The 27428-nt window shown below is 42.6% G+C and overlaps 1 protein-coding gene across 2 annotated transcripts in view; it reads left to right on the plus strand.

Moving 5' to 3' along the window:
- COL4A4 (collagen type IV alpha 4 chain) overlaps window positions 1-27428 on the plus strand; it is a 130677-nt gene that overhangs the window by 11716 nt on the left and 91533 nt on the right. For both annotated transcript variants that reach the window (XR_010590655.1, XM_065558006.1), the window contains exon 3: window positions 3630-3707. Coding sequence is in view for 1 of the 2 variants with exons in the window: in XM_065558006.1 (XP_065414078.1) it covers window positions 3630-3707 (78 nt within the window). In the remaining variant the exon portion in view is untranslated. The remainder of the gene's footprint in view (window positions 1-3629; window positions 3708-27428) is intronic.

Raw genomic sequence — 27428 nt, forward strand, 5'->3', positions numbered from 1 at the left:
AACAATATAATTTTATTTATATTATATTATTATAAATATAATATTTATTAGAAAGAAAAGAGCTCCATTATGTCAGTCTGTCCCCAATTCTATGTAATGCAGTATTGCTTTGTGCAGACACTTGAGCACTTTTTTTTTTTTTAAAGGCCCAGATCCTCAAAGGTATTGGTGCTTAATTCCTACTGTGGAGTGACTTGCCTAAATACCTTTCTAGAGCTTGGCCTAAGTTTTAATTTTGACTGGCCTAGGCCTAAACACTTACTGTAGCAACATTTTTCCTGATATTTAGCATAGATTTTGTATTCCTTAATTACATCCCATTATACCTAGTTAATAATCACCTGATACCACTTGTCACGGGGTCACTCACCACACTGGTGCCTCATGCTGGGCCTTTTGGGAATTAGCTCAGTCCCAGCGGGTGCACCCTCAGGTGGTGGTGGCTCTCCTGTCATCTCCTGCAGACTTGTTACAGCTCCTTCCTCTGGGCATCTGCTTTGTGGCACAGTCCTCTGACCGTGTCACCATCTGGTTCCCCCCCTTCCGGGGGACTTCTCCAATAAGAGTCCAGCCACTCCTCGCAGCGGCTTGGCAGGCTTGGCTAGTGACGGGGGAGACCCACTACTTCGGGCCCCAGCCCACGGATCCTGCGAACAGCAGCTTCCTGATGCCTCTTCCTTCCAGCTCACTGTCTGTATTCCCTGGGTCACTTCCAGGAGCAGAAGGAACTGAGGCTGTGGGGATCTAACTCTCTTTGCCCTCTTCCTAGGGCCTCGAACCTGTAAATCCTCGTGTAATGCTGACAGACCTTGGTCATCAGCAGGTGGGATCCAACCGGGGACCACTGGAGTTTAGTGCATGAGCCTCTACCGCATGAGCTAAAAGCCAACTGGCTGCTGTTAGCTAAAGTTGTAGAGCAGACTCATTTTATACCTCTCTCTAAGTGGTCTTGGTACCACTAGATGGGACAGAACACCACATCCACAAGGTGTGTGGATTACACTGGTAGCCCATCAGGAATCCTCTAGGAAGCCAGTCTTCTCCCTAGGGCTCCCTGCAGTAGACTCTTTTACATTGGTCTGCAGCTTCCTTTTATATGGGCCAGCTGGGCCCTGATCAGCTGGGCCAGCTGCCGCCTTAATTGTCTGCAGCTACTGCCCTAAAGCCCTAATTGGCTGTTTCCCCTGCAGCCATTCCTTTGGCTGCCTGCGGCTCAGCCTCCCTAGGCTGGTTTTAACCCTCTCAGGGCCAGTGCAGGGCAGGTGCCCCATCACACCGCCCCTAGTTTGATTCCTTTCCCTCCTTGGGGTTTAGTTCTTTAAAATATTTGTAGACTTCTGTCCTACACCCCTTCTTCCCCTTTAGCTTTATGAGTTTTAGCTCTTTTAATAATTCCTTGCAGGTTACTATTTCTGCCTCCCTGATCATTTTGCTGCTTTTCTAAACTCTCTAATTGGGAAGTACATTTCTGGTAAATGGGGTGCCCCCAAGAGTTTGGGAGGGTTTTCCACATGGACATTGGTTTTCATTTGTGTGGTTTGTTAATTTTGCACAAGAATCAAGTGCTATAGACAGGCACATTCGAAGTTAATCTAAACGCATCTGTCAAGTGAACTGGCACCAAATACACTAAAGTTTGGCTGTGTCTCAGCCTCAAAAAAAGCAAAACTTCTAAACTTTGTCTCTTCTGATATGGCCCTAACATGGACAGTTAGACAAATCTATATACAGTAACCCAATATGCAGGATGTGTGGATCTCTCTGGGACTCTACACATCTCTGGGTCCCTGCAAACCCTATGACTGGCTCTGTATGAGAATGGCCTTTACATCCCAGAAGAGTTCCACTCTGCCAAACCATTCCAAGCATGTGTGTCTCCACCTGCAAACAGAAGCCGGGACAAGCTGCCACTAAGCACTACTGAAACCAGCACTCAACTCAATGCAAGAGTAGCGTATCAAGATTTCTTTATTTATGTAGGCAGAGAAAGAACCACACAACCACCAACACATGACAGCCTGCAGAGAATATTTCATGCTGGCGAGAGCAGAACTTTGAATAGGATTCATAGCCAGAAAGTTGGATTGAGATAAAGAATTTTACTTAAGGGAGAGTCGACTCAGGCTAATTGTTCTGGGTGAGATTTTAACTCTTCAGTGTGTCCTACGTAAGGGGCAGTGCACAGCTGCATTGCCTTCAAAACAGGCTGGAGAATTAATTGAGGTTCTGAGTCCCCTTTGCTCTGGAGAGGAAATTCTTCACCCCTTTTTCTGGAGTGGCTTTATTTCCCCCCTATGTGCAGCCAACCAACTACTCTGACCAATGAATAGTGGGGCGGAGTCTGGACTTCTACCGCCCCTCTCCACCACTTGCTGGCCACCTGCTTAACAGGGGAGTATCAGGCAAGTAGGTTCTGCTCTCTCACCTGTGGCTGGAGTCACAGGCAGAGCAGGGTCGAGCAGGAGAGAAAGGGGCCTTATTTTTCCACACGTCCCTGCGTGACTGAGAAAGGGCTGTGACAATAGAGCTCTCCAGAGGCTTATTTTAATAATTCTGCATTTTCAACTGTACTATAAAATGCACCTTCAGGCAGAAACCAAGCCTGGAAAACTTCAGCCTCATAGGTGAATGTTGTAAACATTTCAGAGAAGTGGGTCTTACAGAAAACTTTACTTGCACCAACCATGTTAGGGAAGAGTTATCTGTTGTACAGTACAGAAGCTGTACTGAACTGCTTACTCTAGTTAGTCTCCTATCTAATGATGGGAAAGGCTTGCTTTGAAATTTGGTAAGCTACAGCATTTTAAAGATTATTTATTTGAATTACTGTAGTGCCTAGAGGCTTGGATTGAGAACACAGCCCCCTTTCCCTAGGCAAGGTATAAACTCATAGTAAGAGATGGACCCTGATCCAAAAAGCTTACAGTTTACATTAAAAAAATGGAGAAAGCGAGAGGGGAAACAGAGGCACAAAAAGGTGAAGTTACTAGCTGGAGGTCACACAGCAAGTCAGTGGTGGAGTTGGGATTAGAATCCAGCGCTCTTGATTTCCAGTACAATGCCCTATCCACCAGGCCATGCTGCTTCTCCTATTTCTATTCTGCTTTGAAAACATTTAGCTTTTCCTGTTCTTGGTTGTGCTAGATCCCAGTTATAACACTGCAGAATCTAAAGTATTGGTGGTCTTCCCCAAGATCAAAAATATTGTTTCTTTAATATGTCATTTTATACCACATTCTCAAGATTGCTCCTAAACTTTGTTTTTGTGCATTCAGAAATCACTGTTGACATAACATCAGAGTAGCTGAATTGTGTCTATAGAGGTTGGGTATCAAAATCAGCTAGTAAGACATTTGGACCTATGATATAGCTCTATTTTTTCTCTGTTATTTAAGAATTAATGACAGCTTTTTTTGAAAAAATGTTTGTATAGAATCCAGGAATCTACATGAAATTATTAGCATTGGTTAACATAATTAAATAATAGTTTCTTCTTTATATTATGGTTTACATCTCTATTTCCATGAAGTCTTGAGCTGTTCATTGATGTTCTTTGTTTCATTAAAATGTGTTATATTGGATAACAAGTATACTGTATATAAATAAACTAATAACCTCTTAATTTTTAGGGCAAATATTCATATATTGGTCCATGTGGAGGACAAGATTGTTCAGTTTGCCAGTGCTTTCCTGAAAAGGGATCAAGAGTAAGTGATTTATTATAACAATAATTGTTATTGCAAAATATTGCTCATTTTGTGTACATCTCTCATTTAAAATCACCAGGGCTGTTGAGCATTGGGAGCTCAAATAAGAAAGTCCCGACGAGGCAAGACAGGAAACAGATCTAAGTCTGCCCATTGGTGTGAAGTACAAGCACTTGCAATATCAAAGACCATAGGTCTGCCCAAAAACCTAGGAAGATTAGCCCGCAGAGAAGGTAGGGTCGTAATAACATAATTTCATTTTAAAGAGATTAGAGACTTGTCAGGATGAGCAGGACAATTAGAAAAATGTCATTTTAAAGGCATCTTCAGTTTGGAATCTGTCAGCCTTCTCAGATGTCCTCTGAATGGCCAGTCAAAGGAGAGTATGTTTTTGTGATTTTATAATTGCATTTTTGCAGAAACTTAGGTTCTTTTTTATCTTCATGTTGATCTTAAATTTGTTTTGCTTCTCCTAATCTTTTATTGCCTTTTCATGATTTTCAGCACTAGATAAGTGTCCTAGGTATAAGAAAACTTGAGCTATTTCATTGTATTGGATTTAAAATGTGAAATTCAGCAGGTGTGGTTTTTTTAGCTAATATTGTTAGGACTAATAATGTAAGTATCTCCTTAGACAGAGATGTTACATAGTACTCACTAGGTATGAATATTGAAATGCTACCGGCTTTTGGCAGTTTATACAAGTTGCTATTTGTTTATAAGTATGTGGCCTGCTGTTACTGGTTTATAAATTTGATAAAGACGAAGTAGGTGAGGTAATTTTTTTATTGGATGAACTTCTGTTGGTGGAAGGTGTGACACTATGCCCCATATACGTCATAGAAATATTGTTATAATATGATTATAGTATATCTAAAATATATTTTATGCAAGATTGGTCTTGTGAGGTATCATTGGAAAGATTATGATTTAGTGAATATTATTATCCTATTTATATGCATGTATCATTTTTGTATCTAAAGTTAGGAATATTGATTATACATCTGTACTACAAAAGTGTTTGCACCTGGGGAACACCCACCAGACAAAATACAATCAGTCTGGCTGGTTAGCTGGGGACAAGTCACTGAACCACTAGGGAGGACAGTAGGTCTTTGAAGATGCTAATTTCCCACCTTCCTGAGAAGCTTCCTGGGGTGCTTCAAACAGCCTTTGACTCATGTCTGCTTTGACACTGCAGGGTCATGTGATCACATCACCAGGTACTGGACTCCATGATAGAATACCAGTATTTTTCCACTTGGTGAAGGGGGGAACCACACTAGAAAACAAAGGATTCCTGCCATATATAAATCCTATTTAAGATAGGGGAGTGAGATGATGGGGTTCATTCTTCACTGAATCCCCACCCAGGATGACTGCTGGAAACATCTAAGAAACAAAGACAAGGTCGGGGGAGGGGGAAGGACTGACCCCAGACTGGAAAAAGTGTCTGGCCGGTGAAAGAAATACCTAGAGTCTTAAGCTGCAAGCAAGAGCAGCCTGTCTTCAAGAACCACAGCAATCTGCTAAAAACAACACTAGAATGAGAAATTACTACTTGTAGCTAGTTTATTTAGTGTATTAAGCTTAGTTTGTGTGTTTGTTTTATTTGCTCAGTAATCTGCTTTGATCTGTTTGCTATCCCTTATAATCACTTAAAATATATCTTTTGTAGTTAATAGATTTGTTTTTGTTTTTTCTAAAACCAGTTTGTGGAACTCATAACTGGTGGGGGGAGGGAAAGCTCCACATTGACGGAGGGGGCGAATTTAATGAGCTTACGCTGTACAGTTCTCTGTGCAGTGCAAGTCAATACAGTTCTGGATTTGCACCCCAGAGGGCATGTGCACTTCAGTGATGGGCAATTCCCTAGCTGAGTCTTCCCATGCAGAGCTGATTTCAGTGTCTGTGTCTTTCTGCAGCTGAGTGCGGCCTTATCTGTGTGTGTGCTGGAGGAGGCTTGAGGGCCTGGCTCAGCAGGACAGTGTAAGGGAGCCCAGGCTGGTGGAACATGCGAGCTCAGTGGTACCCCAGTATATCAGAGGGCACCCCGAAGTGGGGGGCAGCCTGTCACAGAAGGTACCAGTTTTCAAGCTACACAGAAGCTTTTCTTCAGGTCTGGGGAAGGAAGTGGAGTATCTGAACTAAATACACATTGGGACAGCTTGTTAAGCAGTTAATCTCCACGCCAGATTCCAGTATGGAGAAGGTGAGTAAAATGAGAGGAGACATAGCTGGGGAGATGAGATTGGACATAGGAAGGACAGGAGGGACGGACAATAGGAGGCCCGCAACATATAGTGCTGCTAATGGGAGACGGGCTAAACGACATACATTAGGGTGTCTATACACCAATGCCAGAAGCCTAGGTAATAAAATGGAGGAATTGGAGCTCCTGGTCCAAGAGCTGAAACCAGATATCATAGGAATAACGGAAACGTGGTGGAATGACAGTCACGTCTGGAACACAGGTATGGAGGGGTATGCACTGTTTAGGAAAGACCGGAACAGAGGTAATGGTGGGGGGGTGGCATTGTATGTCAATAGTGAAATAAACTGTAAAGAAATAATAGTGGATGGATTAGACAACACAGAGTCCGTCTGGGCAATACTCACAATGGGTAATAGGACTTCTAGAGCCTCTCCGGGGATAGTGCTTGGAGTGTGCTATAGACCGCCGGGATCGACCCAGGATATGGATAAGGAACTATTTAATGTGCTTAGAGAAGTAATTACTAATAGAAACTGTGTAATTATGGGGGACTTTAACTTCCCGGATATAGATTGGGGAACAAACGCTAGTAGCAATAATAGGGCTCAGATGTTCCTAGATGTGCTTGCTGATCAATTCCTCCATCAAGTGGTAGCTGAACCGACGAGGGGGGAGGCCATTTTAGATTTGATTCTGGTAAGTAGTGAGGACCTCGTTGAGGAAGTGGTAGTAGGGGACAATTTGGGCTCCAGTGATCATGAGCTAATTCGGTTTAAAATACAGGGAAGGAGTAACAGAATCAAGTCAAAGACTAGGGTTTATAATTTTCAAAAGGCCAATTTTAACAAATTAAGGGGACTGGTAAGGGAAGTGGATTGGGCAAACGTATTAATGGATTTAAAGGCAGAAGAAGCCTGGGATTACTTTAAGTTAAAGATGCATGAGCTGTCGGAGGCCTGTATTCCCAAAAAGGGAAAAAGATTACCAAGCAAGAGATTTAGACCGAGCTGGATGAGCGACCGACTCAAAGGGGCGATTAGGAAAAAACAGAAAGCGTACAAAGAGTGGAAGAGGGGAGGGATCAGTAAGGAAATGTACCAAAGTGAAGTCAGAGAATGTAGAGATAGAGTGAGAAAGGCCAAAGGCCGTGTAGAATTGGACCTAGCGAGGGGAATTAAAAGCAATAGTAAGAGGTTTTACAGCCACATAAACAGGAAGAAAGCAAAGAAAGAAGAAGTGGGACCGCTGAAGACTATTGCCGGAGAGGAGATTAAAGACAATCTAGGCATGGCGCAATATCTCAATGAATATTTTGCGTCGGTGTTTAATAAGGCCAATGAAGGGATTAGGGATACTAGCACCATTACAGAGGGGCGTTCGGGATGGGGGATTACCGTATCCGAGGTAGAAACAAAACTTGAACGCCTTAATGGGGCTAAGTCGGGAGGACCGGACGATCTTCATCCAAGAATATTGAAGGAATTGGCGCGGGAAATAGCAGGCCCGTTAGCGATAATATTTAATGAATCTGTAAACTCGGGGGTGGTCCCGTTAGACTGGAGAATAGCTAATGTGGTTCCTATTTTCAAGAAAGGGAAAAAAAGTGATCCGGGTAACTACAGGCCTGTTAGTTTAACATCTGTAGCGTGCAAGGTGTTAGAGAAAATTTTGAAGGAGAAACTAGTTGAGGACCTGGAGGGTAGTGGCAATTGCGATAATTTACAACATGGTTTTACGAAGGGCAGATCGTGCCAAACTAATCTGATCTCCTTCTTTGAGAAAGTAACGGATTTATTAGATAAGGGAAATGCGGTGGACCTAATATACCTGGATTTCAGTAAAGCGTTTGATACTGTACCCCATGAGGAATTATTGGTTAAACTGAAAAACATGGGGATCGATATGAAAATCCAGAGATGGATAAGGAATTGGTTAATGGGGAGAATGCAGCGGGTCGTATTGAAGGGTGAACTGTCGGGTTGGAGGGAGGTTACCAGTGGAGTTCCCCAAGGTTCGGTTTTGGGACCCATTTTATTTAATCTATTTATAACTGACCTCGGAACCGATTGCAGGAGTAGGCTGGTAAAGTTTGCGGATGATACGAAGGTGGGAGGCGTTGTAAATTCGGAAGAGGATAGGGATATCCTGCAGGGAGACTTGAATGAGCTTGTGAATTGGAGTGTCAGAAATAGGATGAAATTTAATAGTGAAAAGTGTAAGGTGATGCATTTGGGGATGACCAATAACAATTTTAGTTACAAGATGGGGACGCATTGGTTAGAAGTAACGGAAGAGGAGAAGGACCTAGGGGTCCTTGTAGACCGCAGGATGACTATGAGTCGACAGTGTGACGTGGCGGTGAAAAAAGCCAATGCTGTCTTGGGATGCATTAGGCGAGGTATATCTAGTAGGGATAAGGAGGTCCTGCTTCCGTTGTACAAGGCGCTGGTGAGACCTCATTTGGAGTACTGTGTGCAGTTCTGGTCTCCCATGTTTAAAAAAGATGAACTTAAACTGGAACGGGTGCAGAGAAGGGCCACTAGGATGATTAGAGGAATGGAAAACCTGACGTATGAAAGGAGACTAGAGGAGCTTGGGTTGTTTAGTCTGACAAAGCGAAGGCTGAGGGGGGATATGATTGCTATCTTTAAATATATTAGAGGGATTAATACAAGGGAGGGAGATGAATTATTCCAGCTTAGTACTAACGTGGATACGAGAACGAATGGATATAAACTGGCCGTGGGGAAGTTCAGGCTTGAAATTAGACGAAGGTTTCTGACCGTTAGAGGGGTGAAATATTGGAACGGCCTTCCGAGGGAAACGGTGGGGGCGAGGGATTTGTCTGGCTTTAAGATTAAGTTAGATAAGTTTATGGAGGGAATGGTTTAATGGTAAAACATAGTTGTCAAGGAAAACCAAGCAATGGTAGGTAAATAGCATAATGGCTAAAAGGGGTCAGGATGGAGACTCTTGCCTATATGCTCGGGGTCTTACTGATCGCCATATTTGGGGTCGGGAAGGAATTTTCCTCCAGGGCAGATTGGCTGAGCCTCTGGAGGTTTTTCGCCTTCCTCCGCAGCATGGGGCAGGGATCTCTAGCAGGAGGGTCTCTGCCGATTGAGGTCACTAATAACAGGATTGGGGACTTCAGCAGCAGAGTCCAGGGAAGGGGCGGGGACGGTTTTATGGCCTGCAGCGTGCAGGGGGTCAGACCAGATGATCATAATGGTCCCTTCTGACCTTAAAGTCTATGAGTCTATGAGTAAGCAGAAGGGGTAACACATTTGAGTTGGACAGTTGAAATGAAGTTGGCAGTGGGGGCTAGATTGTTATACAGAAAGAGTTTGAAGTGGGCAAATAAGAGTAGCAGGCAGTGTGGTGTGTTACAAATTGTTGTAAAGAGCTATAAGTCCTGTTCCTGTTAAGTCCATGGATTTTGGTGTTTAGGAGAGTTATGAATGTAAATTCACAGGCTTGCCTTTTGAAGGTGTTGTGCAGGTTTCGTTTGAGGACAAGTATTGAAAGATCAGATATGGAGTGATCGCTTTGTGAAAAATGTTTGCCTGTGGATTTTGTCTTTTATCATTTTTCTGTATGAGTTCATTTGAGAGCATAGTGATTGTCTGGTTTCATCTGCATAGTTGTTACTGAGGTACCCCATGTGATGTGATAAACATGCGTAGGACCCAGGAACCATGAAAGGTGTGATGTGGGGGCTATTGGTCATCGTAGTCATGGAGATATGTTCACAGGTTTTGCATCTGTTTTTCAGGCAGGGTCTGGTGCTGCTTTGAGTTGGTGTGTCCCAGTTGGTGGGGAGCTTGCTTCTGATGATGAGCTTAGCAAAGTTTGGGGTTTTTTTCTTGGTCTGTTTGGGGTGGTTGCTGGAGCTGTGGAGGTAAGTGCCATGATTGGTGGGTTTCTTCTATACAGCTATCTGCATTGTTCCATTGTTTAAGATAATCTAGGAAGTTGATGCTGGTGTGGGAGTTTGATGGATGGGTGGTGATGGTTGAAGTTGTGGAAATCTGTGAGGGAGTTTAGGTTGCCTGTCCAGAGGATGAAAATATCATCAATGTTTCTCAGGTATATCATTGGTTGATTGTGCATTTTCCCAGAAATTCTTCCTTGAGGTGGCTATGAAGAGGATGGCATATTGGAGCACCATTCTAGTACTTCTGGCTGTTCCCATGGTTTGGACAAAGGGTTTATTGTTAAATGTGAGGTTGTTGTGGATGAGAATAAAATGGATGAGTTTGGCGTTGTATTTTGGCCAAATTGATGTCATAATATAAATTGATGTCAGCTCCACCTCAAAATACATAGCAGTGCAGTGACAGAAAACATAAGTTAGGAGTGTGATTGAGTTAGGTGATTCAGAAAGTAATGTAGGCCTATGGATTTGGGATTGGATACCCATGCTGTTGTGCAATACAGTATACTTAATATGCTTCAGTGTAACTGTAGCTATATATTTTACTTCTATCACAAGTCAATATTATATGCAAATTGTGTAATTTAAGCCAGCACACACACTGAAAGATGTAAACTGTACTAGGAAATGCCAGGAGGAATCCCAGCTATAGAGAATCTCAGAGAATGCATGCTACAGCACTAACATTACTATCCTTTCAGCTCTTGCTCCTTTCTGCTCCCAGCAAGCTCTGCTAGCCAGTGTGGAAGGGGTTCAGGCCATGGCCTTGCCCTTTCCCTGTGTCTCCCTATGCCCTTTGAGGGCTCAGACCAACTTCCATTAAAAGAAGGACTCCCACTCCCTGCTCCCTCATACACCAGCATAAGGACAGGTACAGTTGAACTCTAGGGGCCATATTCTCAGCTGATGTAAATTGGCCTAGCTCTGTGGATGTCAATGGAATTAGGTTAATTTACACCATTTGAGGATCCCACTCAATATTTTGAATTTTGTATAGTAAGTATTTAAATACTTTTGAGAAAAAAAATAAAACCACAACTGACATGAACGACCAATCTTGCAGGCAGCCTCAGCAGTGTGACTAAGGATTGAATGAGTGTGGAGTATGAACTCTTCCCCTCTCACTCATACAGATAGTCCCCAACAGGCCAGGATTAAGGCTCATTCACAGGATGATACAAGGAAACTTTCACTGCCACTTTCCACACTTGTACTTATACAGAAGACTTCAGCTTCCTGGGTTGTGAATCCCACATCTTTCCATATATTTAAAACAAAATATAACATTTACTTATTAAAGCAAATTTTAATCCATTTCTGTTTCTTTCCCAGAAAGGTTTTACCTCATTCTCTTCTAACATCTAAAACAGTCAGGTTGAGATATTTCTAAACTGGAAAGGAAATAAAACATTACAAATGAGCTCTAATTAATATAAGAAAACCTACCACTGTAATGACTAAATAATTATTTATTCAAAAGTTACTGGAAGGGCACATCCACCTTTTCACTATAAATATTATGCAATAGTGGATTAAAACTACATTGTTCCCAAGTCCACCAGAGCAGTCACCATGCATGCTAGTCACACCAGCTGGGTCCGTCCCATTGCTCCAAGCTATTGCCTGCCCCTTTTTTAGGTTCATGTTGCAAATTAAGGATTTTCATAATATGGGAGCTAAGATATTTCATACTTCAGTAATAGTATGATAACTTTGAGTTACCCCAGGAGATCTATTTATGGGGATTAACAGCATCTCTCTGTGTTACTGAGTATCATGGTTTGGATAAAATAAAGACTGATTTGAAACGTCATTTAAAAACCAAACTTTGTCAAAATACCATGGGAGAAGATTCTTGGACCGTGTCTGCTAGAAGCTAGAAGTTGTACTAATTCTCTCTCAAGAACCTGTTCCAAAGTTTTGGTCCATACCAAACTTCTGAACCTTTTAGGGGTATACTCATCACTAGTACCAAGGTTTCTAGATATTCAGTGATGTTTTTCATAGATTATAGGACTGGAAGGGACCTCGAGAGGTCATCGAGTCCAGTCCCCTGCCCGCATGGCAGGACCAAATACTGTCTAGACCATCCCTGATAGACATTTATCTAACCTACTCTTAAATATCTCCAGAGATGGAGATTCCACAACCTCCCTAGGCAATTTGTTCCAGTGTTTAACCACCCTGACAGTTAGGAACTTTTTCCTAATGTCCAACCTAGACCTCCCTTGCTGCAGTTTAAACCCATTGTTTCTGGTTCTATCCTTAGAGGATAAGGTGAATAAGTTCTCTCCCTCCTCCTTATGACACCCTTTTAGATACCTGAAAACTGCTATCATGTCCCCTCTCAGTCTTCTCTTTTCCAAACTAAACAAACCCAGTTCTTTCAGCCTTCCTTCATAGGTCATGTTCTCAAGACCTTTAATCATTCTTGTTGCTCTTCTTTGGACCCTTTCCAATTTCTCCACATCTTTTTTAAAATGCGGCGCCCAGAACTGGACACAATACTCCAGCTGAGGCCTAACCAGAGCAGAGTAAAGCGGAAGAATGACTTCTCGTGTCTTGCTCACAACACACCTGTTAATGCATCCCAGAATCATGTTTGCTTTTTTTGCAACAGCATCACACTGTTGACTCATATTTAGCTTGTGGTCCACTATAACCCCTAGATCCCTTTCTGCCGTACTCCTTCCTAGACAGTCTTTTCCCATTCTGTATGTGTGAAATTGATTTTTCCTTCCTAAGTGGAGCACTTTGCATTTGTCTTTGTTAAACTTCATCCTGTTTAACTCAGACCATTTCTCCAATTTGTCCAGATCATTTTGAATTATGACCCTGTCCTCCAAAGTAGTTGCAATCCCTCCCAGTTTGGTATCAGCCGCAAACTTAATAAGCGTACTTTCTATGCCAATATCTAAGTCGTTGATGACGTTGCTGTCACTACGTTCCATATAGAATATACTGTAAGCAATAGACATTTTAAAAAGGAAATTTAATACAATTAAGCAGCTGTAAATCTGTGAGAATTGCATTGTGTGATGTAACAGCTTTGAAATCTATATACTACTTGAAGGATTCCCTCAAATGTAATAACCTTATATTTCATATAGCTATTACCTTTAACCTTTATGTAGGCAGCAAAACATCCACTTTATGGGCGATAGCTACAGTAAACATCAGTTGAAACAGACAATGTATTGGAAGAATGAGATCCTGATATATGTACATATTTTCTGAAATAAAATATTGCATAGATTTATATTGTGCGGAATCATTTCAAATCTTCCCCCCCCCCCCCCCAACGTACAACCCTGCTTATTTTGGGAGGTATGTCACTGCATTCAGTAAACCAACAAACCTTTATGTTTTTCTCTTTAAACTTTGGCAGTAAACTGTTTGGATTTTGTAAGGGCTGCTGATTATAAAGTAACAAAAACATGTATCTTATTTCTGAAGTTTGCTCTCCAGAAGCCAAAACATCAAATTTTATTTACATTTCACTTTGAATTTGCTGGAGATACCATCTATTATTCTTCCTCAGTCCTTTTACTGGGATGCAAAAACAAGAGATGAACATTGAAATCCCTTAGTGTGGTACAGTATGTAACCCTCTCCAAAACTAACCAAAATGTACATGTCAGAAGTGCACATCTTTCAGATATATCTATTTCTTCCAGTTTAGTTAGGGGCAACACAGTAGAGCTCCATTGTTTATCACAAATTTTTTCCATCTTCAGTATCGCACCTCAGACAGACTGTCTGGTAAAGACAAAGATATTTTTCAGTTTCAGAGTCCTACATTAACCGGTATTAAATATATCAGCTTTTCACAGGAGCTTAGATTTCACTCAGCCCACAAAGACACTAGGATTTTTTCAATCTCTGTTTTGCGCTAACACCCATTGTATATATTGACAAAACAGTGGGTCAAACTCACCACTGATGTAAGCAGGCATATCTCCGTTTTAGCCAATAAAGTTGTACCTATTTACACTAGTGATGAATTTGGATTGGTGACTTTACACTGAGATGCTCTGCTACATATTTAGTCTACATTGTCTAAAACTAAAAAATGAGTTTTGGGTTAGTTTATATTTTCTAAAGCTAAACTGAACCAAAACTAAGATTCAGGGGATACCAAATTGAACCACCAACTTCAGACTGTTATAATTAATCCTACTTTACTAATGGGAAAAATAGTTCTTTGACCCAGCTAAATGAAATGGTAAATAACACATCCAAGTGCTGAAGGTGAGTCCTTGACCTGAATTGGCTTTTGAAATATAGACCTGCTGACAATGCCAATTTGGATTTTTTTTTTTTTTTGTAATCTATGGACAGGCCCGGCTCCAGGCACCAGCCGAGCAAGCTCGTGATTGGGGCAGCAGATTCTAAGGGGCGGCATTCCCTCCAATCCTTTTTTTTTTTTTTTTGCTTTACTGCTCTGCCCGCCCCGCAGGTTTCTTTTCATTTTGGTTCGCCCCTCTGTAGGGGGTGGCGGGCGGAGAAGGGGAGTGCCCCGCTGGGAGCGGGCTGCGCACTCCGTCTGCCCCAGCCGGTGCCAGGTCTGCAGCAAGGCTGGCAGGGCAGCCCACGTCCTTCCCTGCCCGCCGACCAGAGCAGCACGGAGCCCTCCCGGCAGGCAGCGCGACTGGAAGGAAGGAAGCCCTGGCCGCCCCCCTTCTCTCTCTCCCCCCACTCCCTCCCTCTCCCCCCCGCTAGCCGGGGCGTGCACTCCGCTGCCCAGGGCATGTCTGCAGTGCAGGGAGTCTCCCTGCACCCTGCTTCTGGCCGCCCCACACGGATTTTTTTTTTCCTTGGGGCGTCAAAAAAGCCAAAGCCGGCCCTGTCTATGGAGGTGATATAACCGATCCCAAGTTAGGTTCCAGCTTCAAAGTAGAATTTTCAAAGGATTCACTACACTTTTCAGTTCACTTGGTATGCAGATCTCAGTACTCATTCTATATCCCTAAGTAAGGGATCTGTCCTGAAAGAAGGCAAAAAATAGGAATCGCATCTTTACTTTGGAGGAAATTATTGTCTGGTTATTTACTAAAAAATTTCCGGGCTTCACTTTGACCCCTTTGTCTTGGCATGACCCTCTTCTGGTTATTATATGTTGAAATATTTAATGATTTCTCAGTTTGATAGTCTGGTTACAACTCTATACTTCATTGTTTTCTAATACCTTTCAAGTGGCTACCTATTGCTATAAAAAGAAGGTACAATACTTAAGGGTCATACCTTATCTTTGGTAAAACGTACGGGAGAACAGATGGCCTAGAAAATTCTGTATCATTCATTTTATGTGGTGTCCTTTTAAATTCTCAACTTGAGGAGAGGGAATTCGGGGACTGCAGAGAGTGCAGGTGCTGCAGCCTCTAAAGCTTGTGGATCCCAGGATTGATATTGGCCTCTCTCTAGTACCGGTTGCGCTCCTCCAAGGCTATATGAATTCCTTATGCTTTGTGCTGCCATGGACTTACTCCTTCATGACCCCACCAAATTTGCTCATCTCACTGCAGAGCATGCCATGGAGTTAAGTGGTCCCCCTACCCAAGACATTCTGTTTCCCAGAGCCCCAGTTCCATCTTTTTTAAAATGCCGGGTGGGGCTCAGAACGCTGGGTGGGAAAGCAATAGCCTAGTTGCTGATGTTTGTTTACAAATCATAAATAGGCTTGAATTTAGAGAGACAAATGATCAAAGTTCATGTGTGAGATAAAGGCTGTGTTTATTTAACTTGTTTTCCATTAAACAGCATGGTATAGTTTGCAAGAAAACAGGTTTTTCATGGAAAGCAATCAGTAAAATGTGTTGTATTTTAGCCTGTTTTCATTAAGTAGTTAGTTTGTAAACCAGTACAATCTGAAGCAAACTTTAAAATTCAACTTTGTAGAATTAGGAACGGTAGAGTTTAGAGAATATCAAGAAATGATTTTCCTGTGTTCATTACTGAGTTTCTGGTTGACTAGTCTGAAAAACACAAATGCTTGATCCAAAGTCCATTGAAATCCATGGAAAGATTTTCATTGACTTCAGAAGTGTGTTGGATGAGGCCCATATATAGTAAAAGGTTATTGTAGTTACATGGATTTTGTCACAGAGCTTTAGCAGGCTTTTGGGGTTCAGCTGCTTTAGAGCTAAGGATTCAAGGACTGATTGTCTTTAACTGGACTTTCAAGACATCTCTAGACTATTAGTGTCTAGTGAAAAGTCTGGCCTGGTCCTTGATTCTTGCAGAATCAGTTTTTAAACACAGGGTATCTGTGGGTAAGCTTCTCTGATGATCTATTTTTTCTTTGTGTTCTGCACAGTTAGGGCTGTTTCTTGCGTGGTAAGAACACACATGCCTTTTTACATCTCATGCTCCACAAGTAAGACAACCCTGTACTTGATTAGTTAATGTTATGTGCATTCAGTAATGTATTTTAGGTTATAGGTTACATTGATTTGACTAACTAGTGGTTAAGCTTGTTAGTTGGTGCCATTGATCTATCACAGTGGTTTTCAATCTTTTTTCATTTGCAGACCCCTAAAAAATTTCAAAGGTGCAGACCCTTTTGGAAATCTTAGACATAGTTTTCGTACCACAGGTTGAAAACCACTGTTCTGTGAAATGACAACCTTTTGCGGACCTTTTAGACATAGTCTGCAGACCCCTGTCTAAAAGACTCCCTGGGGGGTCTGCAGACTGCAAGTTGAAAACCACTGATCGATCATAAAAAGGTGCATTGGGGTGAAAACATACTTTCTGAAAGTGCATTATTTGTGATACACTTGCTTGAATGCATAGGAATGATTTTTTGCAGAAAAGATATTACTTCTGTCATTGTGGTGACTTTGAGTCTAAACCCATCATTGCTTTATACTTGTCCTTGGGCCAAACAATGTTAAGTGTTAGCTGTACACCTGAATGCGTCTGAACAGCAAACAGTTATCACATGATTAATCAAGTCTAGTACATGAGGCCAGGCGTTCTAGCTGAATGCAGTATGTTCAGACTGCTGTCGTTCCTGAGTTGGTGCATTTTGTTAAAGGGATTTTCCATGTATAATCCAATTCTTAGGTGGAATAACTTTCAACAAAAATAGCTGCTATTTTCATTTAAGGGAGTTTTTTGTGGCTATTTAAAATAAGGCATAGTAAAGGGAATATATAATAGCACTGGTGGCATTATAAACTTCAGAATGTAGTCTGTTTAGAGTTTCTTCAGTAAACTCGCTCACTGTAATGTGTTTTGCTAAGTAGATGATGAGACAGTAGAGCATTTTGACATATACTCAGTACCGGGCTGTTGCACTTTTATTAGAAAACTGCTTCCATTAAGCAATCACTGTTAAAATGGAGATAACAGACTTGTACTCATTACATTTGGAAATAGTTCTGAATGGTTCTTCAAGACAGGCAGTTGGCTAATAAGAGTGGTCTCTGTGACTAATAAATCCCTCCAGAACACTGACTTAATGCAGTTTCCCATCACACTTACGGAAAAAGCCTTAGTAAACAAAGGAGCCTTTCAACCATGGCCTCAAGGTGAAAAGGCTTCATCTGATCAACATGGGAGTGAATACTATCAGGCTGGCTTTCCCCAGGCTCCAAGAACTCCTGTTATGCTCATACAAAGCACATGGGATCTTTATAGAGGAAGGTAAATACACACAGCGTTTATTGAGAATACCACAGTTAGCATAAGCTTTTTAGACACACACACACACACACACACACACACACACACACACACACACACACACACACACACACACACACACTCTCTCTCTCTCTCTCTCTCTCTCTCTCTCTCTCTCTCTCTCTCTCTCCCCTGCCAGTGATGTTCATAGTTACCAGTCTGTTGTAACTCAAGTCAATCTAATGGCCAGTTAGACTGAGCACGAGTGTGGAGCTGGGTTCTGTCGGTCGCTATCCGATGCTCCGAGGCTTTGCAGGACTGAACCCAGAGTTCCATGGCAAAACACCCTAGCTTTATAGATGTAAATTTCCATTTGAGTCCATGCATTTTGCAATGTCATCCTGTCATCATTAGTCCTTAAGTGGTGGTATCATTTGATGGTTATTGTCGGGCTTCCCATCGTTATCTCTTATTTGTTGTCTTGCCTCACCTCTGAGGTTGTCAATGCTGCTAACATGTTTAACATCGGATACAATGGATGTTTTCTGATTGTCTTCTGGTCTTTCCAAGTCTCTCACTTCTTCTTGACCATCTGGACATTTGTGATGGCTTTCACACCTTATCTTTTTCTGATGCATGCATGCCTCATTCACACAAACAATCTCTTACAGAAACCTTCAAAGGTATACAGACAGCAGTATTGTATATTCAGCAGAATACATTGTAAATCAAGCCTTGCTAAATCTTATAACTAAAACAATTCACATTGGGGCTTCAGGCCCTCAACATTCCTCTAATCTTCTTAACATAGGTACAATAGAGAATCCTGTCTCTTACTTCCTAATTTGTAATACATATAGGAAACCATAGTAGCTTTATAACTTATTCTAAAACAAAAGGGTGACCGTAATCACTCATAAGGGTTGTTCTGGTCTGTCATTCCTTTCTGCTATTCAAAAAGGGGTGGCTGACAGGATGAAATTAAATCATACATTAATTCTCATAGTACATTATAAAATCCAGCTCCTACACTCCAAGTTTGAGTAGTCACCTAAGATGTGCACTCAGAGACTTGGGGCTTGTCTACGCTGTGCATTAGCCCACATAGAGGGGTGTAAATTCTAGTACACGCACACTAACTGAGCCATATCTGGGCACTAACTGACCCTGCTGGCACTCACTAAAAGTCCCCTAGTCCACATTAATGTAGTACTATTTGGGTCACAGCAGTGCCAGCAGGGTCCCCACGGGACAGTTAATGTACGTGTGATGTAAGTCACTGAAAAGATAGAATTTTAACACATGCACACACACACACACAAACACACACACGCACGCTAGAATTAAACTAATAGAGGGTAGAGACTAAACAGTTATTAATTAAATAATATTGGCCCAATTCTCCACTTTGTTATACCTGCTACGTCAATGTAATGAAATGTTGAATCGGGGCTAATTCTTTTAGGATCTAACTTTACTTTACATTTCTAAAACTGAAGTGCATCTGCTCATAGTGATGTCATTGTTGAATTACAGGTATTTTCTATGCTTCCTTAAAACATGTTCTAATTTGCTTTGTGGCTTTTCTTACTGCACACAAGTGTAGATCAACATGATTTAATTGCAAGTAATGGTGACGGGTGAAATATATTTAACTTTGTAAATTAAGATTGAAGTGAAGCTATCTTCATGCACTGGATAGCCTAAAGAAAAGACTAAAGTAACATTTTAGAAGACAATAGGAGCCTGAAATTAGGCTCCTCCATATTTAGGTTACTGATATAAGTGGCCTGATTTTTCAGAAGTGCTGAGCACCTGGAAGTTCCCATTGATTTCAAAATCTTTATCTTACTATATTTCACATAACATTTACTGGGTATTTATCGCATTTTTATACAGCGCACCTACTATTAATTATGGCTGGGGTTTTCAGAGGTTTCTAAAGGAGTTAGGCACCCAACTCTCATTGGAAATCAAAGGGAGTTGGGCCCCTAAAACCATTTTTGCCTGTGAAAAGAAAATCTCCCCCATAAAATGACAGGTTAGGAAAGATTCTCCCCTGGACAAGGATATCTTGAGAAGTGGGAGCTAGATAAAGGAAGGATGAGGCAAGCAATACCATGGTAATCAAGAATGGAAACACTGATAGGCATGCTTGAATTAACAGAAACTGTGCTAGGTGGAAGAAAAGTAAGGACAATTATATACATGTTAAAATAGAAGCAGATGGACAAATATCTTGACATCCTAGTTGCCAGACAGTCTTTTAACAGATCACGTAAAAACACCAGTATAACCTCCTGCTCCTTGAGAGACAAGACCTACTCATACTGTCCAGACTGCAATCCTTCATTGGTCAGGAGAATGGGCCAAATCACAGGAAAACCTCAAGGTCTGCTCAGGGGGTGCACTGGTCTACTAGTGTGTAGGAATTACTCTTCCTTTATAGCACCCGGGTGTTAAACTTCTGCCTGAGTTTAGAAGGCCTCTTTTCTTCGGAGGGCCTCCTCTGACGGTGCCATTTAAACCTTCTGCAAGTACTGTCTGGCATGGTGCATATGCATCTAATGACTGTGATGCAAATAAACACAGGAAAAGAAAAGTCACTAGTGCAAGTAAATAAGCAGGTAAGCAGCACATTGCACATTACAGGGATGGGATGTATACTGCACTCACTTTTATAATACAAGTAAAGAAAAGTTTGTTAATTATATATATGTAATGGTCCTTTTAGTGATGCTATGCAATAACCATACAATCATGATTGATATATATTAGGGCTGCAGTCAGGAATCTAATTTTAGGTTAGATTAAAATGGTTTTTAAATCCAGTTCCAGATTAGATTAAATTGACTTTTAGAGACACATTTCTCTTTTATTGTCACCACAGGGCAAAGTTAAGGTTGTTTGGATGCCTCTTAACTGCATTTTCATACCTCAGCATGTTCAGATTTGTTTTAAGGTTAGCTTTTACTGAATTTCCTAGGTTTGCAGTGTTTATTTTGGGGATGATTACCATAGTCCATAGGCTTTATTCCAAATGACTGATATTTACCCTCAACCTGAACTCCATCTTATTGTAGCTTTTGTCTAAAATAAATAAAGTTGCTTTTCCAAATGTAAGAACATATAGTCACACACTGCCAGTTGAAGCAAGTGAAGAGCTTAAGTTATGAACACAATTCAGTTGCACGCACACAGCCATGTGTACATGTACATACTTGATTTCCATGTGCATATCAGTTAGTTGCATGCAAAAATTAGGCAGTGCAATTGTATATGTTTCATTATGCATGCATTCGGGCCAATCCTGCAAATGCTTATGTGAGTAATTTTAATTGGATCACTAGTCCCTTTGTCAATGGGAATACTTACACAACTGGAGTTACTGACGTATGTGTTTGCTGGACCACACCTTAAATTTGAAAATCTTGCTGGGTTATTTTTTTTCATTATTCTGCAGAGACCAAGTGAGGGGCACTTTTATAAACTGAAAAATAAAGTCAATAATTAAATTTAAACATGGTAATGCAGGAAATGGTGCCGGTAACATGATGAGTAGAATGGGAGAAAGAGGGTCAGGTTTCAGGAGGGACCTATGCTGAAGAAAGACCAGGGCCAGAGTAGACAGACAAAAAGTGCAGAGCCTCCTAGCATATTTAATAAAGTTTTGTCTCCTACCATTCTGCTTGCCTGCTGCATCATTTGTTGCTAATTAAACAGTCACCTTTATAATTAGTTTCCTACTTTGGGACTAGCTTGTGCAACCCTTAATCATGTGGGTGTGCACTTATTCACATGAGTAGGCTCTCTGAAGTCAATGGCCCCGACTATGCAAAGATTTTTGCATGTGATTAACATTATGCACATGACACTATTTGTGTTAAGTAAGTGCTGCATAATCTCAAGGGTTCTGCAATCTAGCCCTTAGGTTTTAATTGGTAAAATTATCTCTAAGCTATTTTTCATGGGTTTTTTCCTCTCACTAAAAAGAATGTAAGCTATTTTGAATTTTCAACTTTTCTGTTGGAGAATGTCCCCAAGTATGTTGTTGAGAAGTTGTCTAATTCAGTAGACATATATCAAGTGGGAGAACATTTTCTGAATTGAAAATTTTAACTGGGAGGAAAATTTGGACTGAAATGCTTTGGAAATTAGATTTTTGAATAGATAAAATGAATCAGTCTGAAAATGGGTCATAGTCTGCATAAAATAAACTAAAAACTAAAAACTTTACACCAAAACCCAGAAGCCCTATTTATAAAGAAAGTTATTTTAGAAAATGTGCCAAACTTTCAGTCTTTGACAAGTGACTTTCAGCTTCAATTTTCACACCCACACCCCTTACACCATTTTGGTGTAATCCAAATTTCGGGAGCTATCAACAAGTCGCTTTTGTTTTCCACTCCCAATACCTTCTTCCAGTGGCTTCAGAGGGAAGCCATAGATGACCTTACACTTGGGAAGTCTATTTGTTTGCTAGGGTAAGCAAAACTACTTGGTCCAGGCTGGCATTCCAGGAACAGGCATGGCCAGATGCAGCTCTTCATGCTATCTCTCTGCTGCACAGCATATCTGGTCCTGTCAACACAATGAAAAATCTTCAGCTACTCTTGCTTTTTTCCCTCCCTCAAGCAGGTGTGTGGGAACACCGGACATTACCCTTATTGCCATTGTGGAGGAACAGCAGGCATTTTCCATATTGCCCAAGTGATTCACTGTTTATTACTTACATTCAACATCCAAAGAGGAAAGAATGGGATATTATTAGTTTACGAGTCCTGATGGAATTCATATAGAAAACCAGAACTTGCCAAGCTATCCACCAAGAAGTCAGAGAACATTCCATGCAGGTCCATTGAGCTGCCTCCAGGGCTCTATTATTCCTGTTTATTGCTGGAAGCAATCTGCAGGAGGGATCACATTAGCATAAACTATTCCTAATTACAACAAGGTCATGAAGTCACTGGCTAGATCAGATTCACACCCACCATCAGGGAACAACAGCTAGAGCTAAATTCTGTCCTAAGCTATAGCCTCTTTGCACTATCCTAAAATTGCATTAAATAAGTAGTTAGGGATCCTTGTAGCATGGAGGAATTAAGCCAAACACTCTCCTGCCACAAAGGGAGGGAAGGGTGTGGGCAGAACACACTGCATTCCAGTGATGTCCTGTGGTGTGGCAGTCTAGATATTAAAAACAAACAATGGTATCCAGTTATTAAAAAATGTAACATCCCTAGTAGGGATTCCCTTTTTGTGATTATATAGGGAAGCATACAAGTTTAACACAGAGAGCTAAATTCTGCACTCAGATACACATGTGGCTCCTATTTGAGTTCAGTGGAATCTGTGCACATACAGCTAAGGATCAGACTTGATCCCAAATGTACACTTCAAACAAAGGCATTCTCTGTTAATGTGTCATGAAAGGGGAATGTTTCATAGTACTTTTAAGTAGAATTGGCTCAACACGCTTAATCCATGCAAATAATCCTTTTCTCCAGTTCTACTGCTTGAAGAGACCGCTGCCTCCACATCCTTTTCTGATGCCCAGTTTGCTTGTGTGTGTGCTGGAATTAAGGAGAGCATCCCACCTTTCACAGGTCAAGTTGGGAATGAGGAAAAGCAACATATTAAAAGCTGTTTGACTTGCTGAGTCTTGAAGCGAAATCCTAGATTAAATATGGGTGTAGAAAAAGATTCCTGCACACCAGTTTCACGCCAGGTACTTTGTGAGGTGGGAGAGCTCTTAGGTGGTGGAATAATTCAGCAAGAAATCGAACACAGAGACAACATCAGCAAGGTCTTTCTCTAAAGTACCTCTGCTTATAACAAGAAAGCAAAATATATTAACTTAAGTAGATACGGAAACAAAGAAATCCCCACTTCGGAGCTTAACCCAGTCCTGTGACTTTGGATGCTTAATGTGAACTTCCCAATGATATTTGCTTGCCTCTCACAAGCAGCTAATTTACAGCCTTGAAAGGGGTGGGGAGCAGCAAACATAATTATAAAGGTGTTAAATTGTGTCTATGCCAGGTGTTAAGAGGGGGTTCAAATTATGTTAGCTAACATGATTTTTTAAATCACCTTTTCTGGTCACCTAGACAGGCTAAGGTGTTTGTTGTGAGAGAAGAGATCTCGGATCAAATTCAGATGTGATGTATAACAAGGAGCTTGATCCCTTTTTGCTAACTGTGGTCTTGTCTACACACAAACTTGCACTAGTTTAGTTAAACTTGTTTAGTTAAATCAGTACAAATCCCTGTGTGGACACACTTATTTCAGTTTAGTGTGTAAATTGATCCCTAATCGATTTAAGCCACACCAGAATAAGTGTGTCCACCGTTTTTTGTACCAGTTTAATTAAATTGGTATAACATCACAGCTTGAGTTAAACCAGAGCAATTCTGTATCTAGACATGCTGTAAGACTCCCTTACACTGTCTGAGGGAGTCTAAGGGCATGGCTACACTTGCGAGTTAGAGCACACAGGGCTGCTTTAATGCACTCTAACTCACAACGTGTCCACACTGTCAAGGCACGTAGAGCGTTCTGACTCAGTGGCTGGAGCGCTCCTGGTAATCCACCTCCGCAAGAGGCATAATGCTTGGTGTGCCCTGGCTGGAGCGCCACTGCGCCAGTGTGGATGCCCTGTCCTGTCAATGCGCTCTGATCAGCCTCCAGAAGTGTCCCACAATGCCTGTTCTAGCCACTCTGGTCATCACTTCGAATTCTACTGCCCTGCCCTCAGGTGACCAACCATCAGACCCATCCTTTAAATTCTCTGGGAATTTTGAAAATCCCCTTTCTGTTCGCTCAGCCAGGCGTGGAGTGCTCTCAGCGCATCTTTCCAGGTAACCATGCCTCCACATGCCCCAGTATGGAGCAGAGGCGAGGTGCTGGACCTCATCAGTGTTTGGGGAGAGGAAGCTGTCCAGTCCCAGCTGTGCTCCAGCCGTAGGAATTACGATACCTTCGGGCAGATATCAAGGGACATGATGGAAAGAGGCCATGACCGGGACACACTGCAGTGCAGGGTTAAAGTGAAGGAGCTGCGGAATGCCTACCGCAAAGCCCGCGAGGCAAACTGCCGCTCCGGTGCTGCCCCCGTGACCTGCCGTTTCTACAAAGAGCTGGATGCAATACTGGTTGGCAACCCCACCAAGAACCACCATGGACACTTCAGAGCCCAGTTCACCAAGGCAGGAGGAGGAGGAAAGCGGGAGCAAGGGTGCTGAGGCAGAGGAAGACACCCCGGAATCCCTAGATGCATGCAGCCAGGAGCTGTTCTCAAGCCAGGAGGGAGGTAGCCAGTTGCAGCAGCCGGTGCCTGGAGAAAGACAAACACCAGAGGAGGTTCCCGGTAAGCGGCTTTTATTTTGGGAAGGAAGTTATTCAGTGCAGGCTCTTGGGGCAAGGAGGGTTAGGGCTGCATGCATGCCTAGATGTGGAATAGGGTGTTGATGCGCTCTCTCACATTGTGGTAATCGGCCTCAGTGATCTCTTCAAAGGTCTCATCTAGAAGGTGTGCAATTCACTTGTGCAGGTTCCTTGGGAGCACTACTTTACTCCTTGTCCCAGTCAGGCTAACATGTCCGCACCACTGTGCCATGACAGGCGGGGGGACCATTGCTGCGCACAGGCAAGCTGTATATGGGCCAGGCAGAAGCTGCATTGCAGTAGAAGACCCTCCCTTGCTTCCCAGGTCACCCTCAGCAACGAGATATCTTCCAGGATGAACTCCTGTGGAAAATATGGGGACAGTGTTCAGTATAGGGGCTCCCTGCAGCTGTTGGCTCTCCCCAAGGCACAGAAACCCAGAGGACAGTACGGCAGTGAAACGATCAGTCCCCCTCGACTCTGTGCTTACTCACCATTTGGGGGCTTCTGTGGGTTATGTGTGCTTGCTTTGGGACAGGAAAATTCTGCTATTGTATAGACTGTGCTTGTCTTTAAGTACGGGCAAATCATTGCTCTGTCTGGTGTGAATCAAAAAGTGCAGGAGTAGAGGGAGAGTGAAAGAAGGTTCTGCCAGCAGAATGATGAGCGCTAGTACCAAAGTGCAGAGCGCCGGCAACAAAGCACGGAGCAGCTGATAAACATCATGGAGCGCCAAGCAGACTCGATCCAGGCACTCATAGCCATGCAGGCGGAGCACTACCGTGCCTGCCCCCCTCCCTGCAGCCCTTGTCCCAAAACTCTTTCCCTTGTGCCCCCATGTCACCTCCAACCCACTTTCCCCAACATCTGGGTTCTTATCGCCACCAGCTGCCTCCAACACTTGTAGCTTCACCTCCCAGCCCTGCAAACTACGACCCTTACTCACTGCACACAACCCCCATCACCATGCATTATAGCGATCCTGAAATGCAGCACTCATTGCACAGCACTCCAGACAGGAAGGCTGAGTATGAGAACAGGACATATGCAAATCTGTGATTGAACCACTCCCCACCCCATCCCCTTTCTCTTTCTGTTTCCCAAACAGTTGTGTTTCTTTTCAATACATGAATTTTCTTTTCAATAAATGATTTTTTGGCTTTGAAAACATTCTTTATTCTTGCATAAGGTAAAAGATACCTTAGCCCAGGAAAGCAACAGGCACTGCAAGTCAGTGTAGCAAGTACAGATTCCTACTAACATTGGAACCACTGCACTTCACTCCCGTGCAGGGCACCAAACATTACTGGTGGCTTTCAGCCTCAAATTGCTCCCTCAAGGCATCCCTAATCCTTGCAGCCCCGTGTTGGGCCCCTCTAATAGCCCTGCTCTCTGGCTGTTCAAATTCAGCCTCCAAGTGTTGAACCTCCGAGTTCCATGCCTGAGTGAATCTTTCACCCTTCCCTTCACAAATGTTATGGAGGGTACAGCACGCGGATATAACCGCAGGGATGCTGTCACTGGTTACGGTCCAGCTTCCCATACAAAAAGAGCCAGCAGCCCTTTAAATGGCCAAAAGCACACTCCACAGTCATTCTGCACCTGCTCAGCCTGTTGTTGAACCACTTCTTGCTGCTCCCTGTGTAGGGTTTCCTGAGCCACGGCATTACAGTGTAAGCGGGGTCTCCAAGGATCACAATGGGCATTTCGACTTCCACTACGGTGATCTTCTGGCCTGGGAAAAAAGTCCCGGCTTGCAGGTTCCTGAACAGGCTAGTGTTCTGAAAGATGCGTGTCATGCACCTTTCTGGACCAGCCTGTGTTAATGTCAATGAAATGCCCACGGTGATCCACAAGTGCCTGGAGAACCATAGAAAAATACCCCTTCCGATTAATGTACTCGGAGGCTAGGTGGGCTGGTGCCAGAATTGGAATATGCGTCCCATATATCACTCCTCCGCTGTCAGGGAAACCCATTTGTGCAAAGCCAGCCACAATGTCCTGCATGTTACCCAGAGTCATGGTTCTTCTGAGCAGGATGTGATTAATGGCCCTGCAAACTTGCATCAACATGATTTCAACGGTCAACTTTCCCACTCCAAACTGGTTAGCGACCGATCGGTAGCTGTCTGGAGTTGCCACCTGCTTCTCCACTGGCAAGGCAGCTCTCAATCTCATGTCCTTGCTCTGAAGGGTGGAGGGGTGAGCTCATCACACAATCCCATGAAAGTGGCTTTTCTCATCCGAAAGTTCTGCAGCCACTGCTCGTCGTCCCAGACTTGCATGATGATGTGATCCCACCACTCGGTGCTTGTTTCCCAAACTCGAAAGCGGCATTCCACAGTGGTGAGCATGTCCGTGAATGCCACATGCAATCTCGTGTCATATGTGTTATGTTAGTCGATATCATCATCGACTCCAAGGAGTAACTCGACTGCCAAACGTGACATGCTGTTGAGACCCATCAGCATATTCCTCAGCACTTCGGGATCCATTCCCGCAGAACGAAAGGGAAACAGAGTGCGCAGTACAAAAAACGTTGAAAGATGGTGCC

The sequence above is a fragment of the Chrysemys picta genome, chromosome 9, assembly GCF_011386835.1.
Source record: "Chrysemys picta bellii isolate R12L10 chromosome 9, ASM1138683v2, whole genome shotgun sequence".
NCBI classification, from domain to species: Eukaryota; Metazoa; Chordata; order Testudines; family Emydidae; genus Chrysemys; species Chrysemys picta.